The 8,609-nt window shown below is 49.1% G+C and overlaps 1 protein-coding gene across 1 annotated transcript in view; it reads right to left on the bottom strand.

The window, feature by feature from the left end:
* The window catches only part of rbl2 (retinoblastoma-like 2 (p130)), a gene marked incomplete at its 3' end in the record, with an annotated part of 51,465 nt that overhangs the window by 8,747 nt on the left and 34,109 nt on the right, over positions 1 to 8,609 (bottom strand). Inside the window, 5 exon segments of the mRNA XM_084335077.1 lie at positions 700 to 799; positions 3,965 to 4,036; positions 6,626 to 6,802; positions 6,973 to 7,199; positions 7,710 to 7,976. Coding sequence (XP_084191203.1) covers positions 700 to 799; positions 3,965 to 4,036; positions 6,626 to 6,802; positions 6,973 to 7,199; positions 7,710 to 7,976 — 843 coding nt within the window.

Raw genomic sequence — 8,609 nt, 5'->3', positions numbered from 1 at the left:
GTTTAACAGCAGTGGGTAGCGGCCACAGTCCTGGGGAGCAGTCTGGGGTTAAGTGCCTTGCTCAGGGGTGTTTCTACCCCTTGCTTGGGATTTTCAATAGCTTTCATCTGAGGATGATTCCTGCAGCTAGAGCCCCACATCAGCAGCAGCTACTAAATCTCACTGTACCAGTCAACTGCACCCCCCCTTCCTCCCTTTCCTCTCCTCCTTCCTCCATCTCCTCTCCTCCTTCCTCCATCTCCCCCCTTCCTCCCTCTCCTCTCCTCCTTCCTCCATCTCCCCCCTTCCTCCCTCTCCCCTTTCTTCCCTCTCCCCTCTTCCTCTCTCTCCCCCCATCCATCCCTTTCCTCTCCCCCTTCCTCCCTCTCCCCCCTCTCCTCCTTCCTCCATCTCCCCCCTTCCTCCCTCTCCCCCTTCCTCCCTCTCCCCTTTCTTCCCTCTCACCCTCTTCCTCTCTCTCCTCCCTCTCCCCCCATCCCTCCCTCTCCTCTCCCCCTTCCTCCCTCTCCCCCCTTCAGGAGGGAGGGGGGAGAGCATTATTCATTTACTTCCCCCGCACAGATTCTTCCTGCCAGAATGGAGGAAGAAAGATGGGGAGATTAAAAAAAAAAAAAAAAAAAAAAAATCTGCTTCCAGTATTGATGTCAGTGCATCCCTATAAATAGATTGTTTATTTATTTAATAACTCATTAATTTTACCCATTTCCTGGTTGGAGTCAGTCGGAGAGTTGTGTCTGTTGGTCTCGCTGCTGCCTGAGTGTCGTCTCTTCCTCCCCGAGATCAACACACTCCTGTACACCTGGGAGGCACACACACACACACAGACACACACACACAAGTCAACACACTCCTGTACACCTGGGAGGCACACACACACACACACACACACACACACAAGTCAACACACTCCTGTACACCTGGGAGGCACACACACACACAGACACACACACACAAGTCAACACACTCCTGTACACCTGGGAGGCACACACACACACAGACACACACACACAAGTCAACACACTCCTGTACACCTGGGAGGCAAACACACACAGACACACACACACACACACACACACACACACACACACACACACACACACACACACACACACACAGACAAGTCAACACACTCCTGTACACCTGGGAGGCAAACACACACACAGACACACACACAAGTCAACACACTCCTGTACACCTGGGAGGCAAACACACACACAGACACACACACAAGTCAACACACTCCTGTACACCTGGGAGGCAAACACACACACAGACACACACACAAGTCAACACACTCCTGTACACCTGGGAGGCACACACACACACACACACACACACACACACACACACACACACACACACACAAGTCAACACACTCCTGTACACCTGGGAGGCACACACACACACACACACACACACACACACACACACACACACACACACACACACACACACACAGACACACACACAAGTCAACACACTCCTGTACACCTGGGAGGCACACACACACACACACAGAGACACACACAAGTCAACACACTCCTGTACACCTGGGAGGCACACACACACACACACACACACACACACAGACACACACACAAGTCAACACACTCCTGTACACCTGGGAGGCACACACACACACACACACACAGAGACACACACACAAGTCAACACACTCCTGTACACCTGGGAGGCAAACAGACACACACACACACACACACACACACACACACACACACACACAAGTCAACACACTCCTGTACACCTGGGAGGCAAACACACACACAAGTCAACACACTCCTGTACACCTGGGAGGCACACACACACACACACACACAAGTCAACACACTCCTGTACACCTGGGAGGCAAACACACACACACACACACACACACACACACACACACACACACACACACACACACACACACACACACACACACGTCAACACACTCCTGTACACCTGGGAGGCAAACACACACACACACACACACACACACACACACACACACACACACACACACACACACACAAGTGTGTCACAACGGTGCGTTTCATAGATACATTTGCTGTATGTCTGCTGACAGGGTTCCTACACGTTCACTGATCAAATTCCATTCCCAGGTGTTTGATCGATTGATTGATTGATTGAACATTTTATTAACAGATTGCAGAATGGGTACAATACAGTACGGCCAGAGAAAGACTTTCGTCTCGTTTACATCAGGGTCCCCCATTTTCAATTCATTATAACATAAATGACATACATGACATACAGATAGACAGTACTGTTGCATCTAGACATTTATGACATACCAGATCTACAAATATACAGTACTGTTTATGAGTACAAAAAATTGTCTAAAAAGAGAGTATTATACATTTGAGGGGGAAGAAACTGTACATTCAATGGGGTGTGTCCTCAAGAGCCGATGAGCCGGAGGAAGTAGCCGTAGCTAATAACTTACTCAGTCCAAAGAGACCTGGTTAATAAAACGATTTATTAACTCAATCAAAGTATCAATACAAAATAGTCAGAGTTAGGCTGGATGACTCTCAACGAGGTGTTTAGCTAGGACACCAGGGAGCGTGTATACTTTCCCTAAGCCAGTTGTACTTTTGCGCGATCTGATTGGCCACTGACGTTTCTGGTCATGTGACATGTGTGCGCCAATCGTGGGACGGCAAGTTCTGCGCCTATTTCCGGGTCTAACAGCCTGCAAACTACCTAACGCCTAGTTTATCACCGGTTAAGCTCAGGCGACTCTTTCGAAGTTGGTTAAGGTTAGAGTTTGGAATCAGGGCTGGTGTTCTATCGCCCCCCTGCTCTAAGACAAACTCTAACCTTAACCAACTTCGAAAGAGTGCCTATAAGCTTAACCGGTGGCAGAACTTGCCGTCCCACGATTGGCGCGCACATGTCACATGACCAGAAACGTCAGTGGCCAATCAGATCGCGCAAAAGTACAACTGGCTTAGGGAAAGTATTCACGCCACCAGGGAAGAGAGAGCCTGGTGCATGGGGGGAGGGATGGGGGGGAGGAAGGAAATATGGGTGAGAGAGAGCAAAGAGAGAGAGAGGGGAACAGTACACAGTACTTACAGAGCTGCTGGCCTGCGGCTGGGTGCGGTAGAGAGAGAGAGGGGAACAGTACACAGTACTTACAGAGCTGCTGGCCTGCGGCTGGGTGCGGTAGAGAGAGAGAGGGGAACAGTACACAGTACTCACAGAGCTGCTGGCCTGCGGCTGGGTGCGGGAGAGAGAGAGGGGAACAGTACACAGTACTTACAGAGCTGCTGGCCTGCGGCTGGGTGCGGGAGAGAGAGAGAGGGGAACAGTACACAGTACTTACAGAGCTGCTGGCCTGCGGCTGGGTGCGGGAGAGAGAGAGGGGAGCAGTACACAGTACTTACAGAGCTGCTGGCCTGCGGCTGGGTGCGGGAGAGAGAGAGGGGAACAGTACACAGTACTTACAGAGCTGCTGGCCTGCGGCTGGGTGCGGTAGAGAGAGAGGGGAACAGTACACAGTACTTACAGAGCTGCTGGCCTGCGGCTGGGTGCGGGAGAGAGAGAGGGGAACAGTACACAGTACTTACAGAGCTGCTGGCCTGCGGCTGGGTGCGGGAGAGAGAGAGGGGAACAGTACACAGTACTTACAGAGCTGCTGGCCTGCGGCTGGGTGCGGGAGAGAGAGAGGGGAACAGTACACAGTACTTACAGAGCTGCTGGCCTGCGGCTGGGTGCGGTAGAGAGAGAGGGGAACAGTACACAGTACTTACAGAGCTGCTGGCCTGCGGCTGGGTGCGGGAGAGAGAGAGGGGAACAGTACACAGTACTTACAGAGCTGCTGGCCTGCGGCTGGGTGCGGGAGAGAGAGAGAGGGGAACAGTACACAGTACTTACAGAGCTGCTGGCCTGCGGCTGGGTGCGGGAGAGAGAGAGGGAAACAGTACACAGTACTTACAGAGCTGCTGGCCTGCGGCTGGGTGCGGTAACACTTCATGATGTTCTGGAAGGACTTGTCCTCTTTGGTCACCTGTAGGAACACGGTCAAGTCAAGTCAAGTCAAGTCATTTATTCATATTTAACAGCTCAAAGAGCCGACCAAACTAGTGCTGTACGGTAACTAGGGTTGGGCATCGTTTGGATTTGAACGATTCCGGTTCCGATTCCGATTCTCCATATCGATTCCTGTTCTAAACGATTCTCGATTCCGATTCTTTGAGGTGCAGGTCACAGCTTATTTCGCAGGAGAATATTTTTTTTTTTTTTTATTTTTTTTTTTTTTCATACTATTCACATTTGCAGTTGACTTGATACAGTTTAATTTGGTTGCTGTACTGTAACTAGGGTATTAATTAACAAAGTACATTTTTTTTTTTTTTTTTTTTTTTAAGAATCAAAATGCAGGTATGTTACTTCCGGTTCCAGAACCGGAAGTTAGGAACCGGTTCCTAATTAGAACCGGTTTTCGGTGCCCAACCCTAACGGTAACTACAAAATGTAAAACTCACAGTGGAACAGAGGAGGACAATACAACATGACAAAAGACAGGATGGTCAGTCGATACAGTAGGACCGCAAGACATTAGGAGTATACAGTACAACAGACGATACAGTATGACATAGGACAGTAGACGATATGTTATGACGGCCACGTGAGCGGATCGGCGCGGCCGAGAAATCCGCTCTTCGCTCTTTAAAGCTTGGTCCGCTCCGCTAATCGCTCATGTTGACCCCGCTCCCAAGTCGCTCTCCGCTCGCTCCCCACTCACCTTGAATCGAGCGCTCCCCGCTCCCCGCGCCAGATCGCTCGGCAGTTTTTCTTTTTCTTTTTTGGAGCATGGTGTAAATGAGCTCAAACTACAACAGTCTACACCCCCTGGGCCCCTTAACAATTGTTTGTATTGAGCCGCATTGTAATTGTAGCCATTCTGCAATGTTAAATAACGTTGTTTATCCATTCACTAGTTCTATTAAGCGATGATAGGCTAGCCGAGCCACAATGCTATGGTCGCTGCCATTAACGTTAGCATGTAAGCTAACGTCAACAACAATGGCGTCGATACTTTTTTTAACAGGAGTGAGTGTGGGCGTCATAGATATCTATGGTGGGCGTCTCTACAGTGACGAAGCCTGAACCCTTCTCATTGGTTGAAAATGGCCTTCATGTTTGTACATCGCCATCTGTTGCTTTGGCATTGTACTGCATGTATATATTACATCAACAGTGTTAAACCACTGTGAGCGGCCTGGAGTGGATTGGAGCGGAGGAGAACTCTCGCTCCGGACGTCGCGCCGACTCATTTTAAAACCCACTCCTCGCTCACGTCAAAACAGCCCGCTCCGCGCCCCGCGCCGCTCACGCTCCGATCCGCTCACATGGCCTGTATGACACAAAGACTATACAGCCGACAATATAGTAAGACATAGGAGACTAGCCGATATGTTATGGCAGTAGGACTATGCAACATACGGTAAGGACATAAGACACAGGGAATGACCATAGACATAGTTCATAAACACACAATAACACGTGTGTTCATAAACACACAATAACACACACAATAACACATGTGTTCATAAACACACACAATAACACGTGTGTTCATAAACACACACAATAACACGTGTGTTCATAAACACACACAATAACACATGTGCATAAACACACAATAACACACACAATAACACATGTGTTCATAAACACACACAATAACACATGTGTTCATAAACACACACAATAACACATGTTCATAAACACACACAATAACACGTGTTTATAAACACACAATAACACACACAATAACACGTGTGTTCATAAACACACACAATAACACATGTTCATATACACACAATAACACGTGTGTTCATAAACACACAATAACACACACAATAACACATGTGTTCATAAACACACACAATAACACATGTGTTCATAAACACACACAATAACACATGTTCATATACACACAATAACACGTGTGTTCATAAACACACAATAACACACACAATAACACATGTGTTCATAAACACACACAATAACACATGTGTTCATAAACACACACAATAACACGTGTTCATAAACACACACAATAACACATGTTCATATACACACAATAACACGTGTGTTCATAAACACACAATAACACACACAATAACACATGTGTTCATAAACACACACAATAACACATGTGTTCATAAACACACACAATAACACGTGTGTTTATAAACACACACAATAACACGTGTGTTTATAAACACACACAATAGCACATGTGTTCATAAACACACACAATAACACATGTGTTCATAAACACACACAATAACACGTGTGTTCATAAACACACACAATAACACATGTGTTCATAAACACACACAATAACACATGTGTTTATAAACACACACAATAACACATGTGTTTATAAACACACACAATAACACATGTTCATAAACACACACAATAACACACGTGTTCATAAACACACACAATAACATGTGTGTTCATAAACACACACAATAACACACACACAATAACACGTGTGTTCATAAAAACACACAATAACACGTGTTCCCAAACACACACACCAGAGAGGAGACACACACAGCAGAGAGGAGACACACACCTTGGTCGTGACGTAGACGGCGCACATGAGCAGCTGGTCCAGGTGGCGATCCATCAGGAGCTCCGTGCAGTGGACCAGGGAGAACTCGAAACACGTCCAGATCTTCCTCCGCAGCTCGCAGGAGATGTCCAGCTTGACACACAGGTCTCTCAGACGCACACTGGCCAGGTGGTAGACCTGGGTGAGGAACCGAGAACACCATTTAGAGTTTAAAAACCCCGTTCTGGGATCAGTTTGGAGCGTAGAATGTGATATTTCTTTTGCACATCTCCCAGGCCATCGTCACTCTAGAGCAGATATCCAATGCTGTGGCTTCATCCTCCGTACAAGGTGTAGTCGAGTCTTACCTTTCTAAAGAACAAGGATAGGGAGCCTTTTTTCAGAGCACTGGCAGCCTGTTTGTTGACTGGCTTCCTGGCAGCAGGGCTGCCCTGGGGGTTGGTGATGGCTGGTTGGGTGCTGAGGGTGCCCGTCAGAGACTGGGCAGAGATAGTCTGCAGTGTGGCTCCACCTTGTCCAGTCATGCTCACTTGGACCGGGATGAAAGTGATGCCTCCGCTCTCATTGGCTATTCCTGCAAAGGTCAAAGGGTATGAGACTTAACATACCAGGGTTCCCACAGACATTCAAGGACTTTCAAGTATTTTCCCAAGCACTATTTTTCATTTTCAAGGATGTCACTCAAAGGATACAATTCACTTTTAAATGCTGTTTTTTTTAAGCATCTTCTTAGCCTGCTTGCCAGCTAGAGCATCACACACGAAGAAATGAGGAAAAGCAGTTGGAGCGCGCAAGACAGCGGCTCGTCAGATTTGATTAAAACAGAACAAAACGATTTCTTGATTCAGAACAATTTGATCATGGATGAACAAAACATTCAATGCGAATGGTTGATTTGAATTTCAAGGACTTTTTAACCACCTTGTTAAAAAATGGGCTGTTTTCAAGGAATTCCAGGCCTTGACTATGTTTTTGTAAAAGATCAAGCACTTTAAGCACTTCAAGGACCTTGTGCGAACCCTGACCTACACTGCGGTTTACACGAAACAATTTGCGTCAAGAGACGAAACCCCCCAAACCTCACCTTGCACAGGTATGGTGACCGTCTGTCCGTTGTTAGCGGTGACCGTGGCGGTGGCCATGGTGACCACGGTCTGTCCGGCGGGGATGTTGGTGACCAGGTTGTTCTGGGTGGTCCTGACCGGGGCGATAGTCATGGTGCTGGTGGCGATGATGGTGGGCTCGGGGCCGCTGCCGTCCACCTGGTCCACGAACAGACGCCTCCTGGCCACCAAGCCAGCGGGCGGGGAGCTGTAGCGGTCCAGCAGGGTGGTGGGGGAGGGAGACACACCTGGGGGAGGAGAGGGAGGAGAGGGAGGAGAGGGGGGAGAGGGAGGAGAGGGAGGAGAGGGAGGAAGAGGGAGAAGAGGGAGGAAGGGGGGAGAGGGAGGAAGAGGGAGGAGAGGGAGGAAGGGGGGAGAGGGAGGAAGGGGGGAGAGGACGGAGAGGGAGGAAGGGAGGAAGGGGGGAGAGGGAGGAGAGGGAGGAAGGAAGGGAGGAGATGGAGGAAGGGGGGAGAGGGAGGAATGGGGGAGAGGGAGGAAGGGAGGAGAGGGAGGAAGGGGGAGAGGGAGGAAGGGGGGAGAGGGAGGAAGGGGGGAGAGGGAGGAAGGGAGGAGAGGGAGGAAGGGAGGAGAGGGAGGAAGGGAGGAGAGGGAGGAAGGGGGGAGAGGGAGGAAGGGAGGAGAGGGAGGAAGGGGGGAGAGGGAGGAGAGGGAGGAAGGGAGGAGGGAGGAAAAGGGGAGAAAGGGGGAGAGGGAGAAAGGGGGGAGAGAGAGGAGAGGGAGGAAATGGGGAGAGGGAGGAGAGGAAGGGGGACAGTTGATTGGTACAGTGAGGTTCCTGCTGCTGATGTGGGGCTCTAGCTGCAGGAATCATCCTCAGATGAAAGCTATTGAAGAAATACGCAAAAAATTTAATCTCA

The sequence above is a fragment of the Notolepis coatsorum genome (genome assembly GCF_963971535.1).
Source record: "Notolepis coatsorum genome assembly, chromosome: 18".
Lineage (NCBI taxonomy): Eukaryota > Metazoa > Chordata > Actinopteri > Aulopiformes > Paralepididae > Notolepis > Notolepis coatsorum.
Note: the sequence above shows the minus strand (reverse complement) of the source record. Positions and strands in the feature narration are given on the sequence as shown.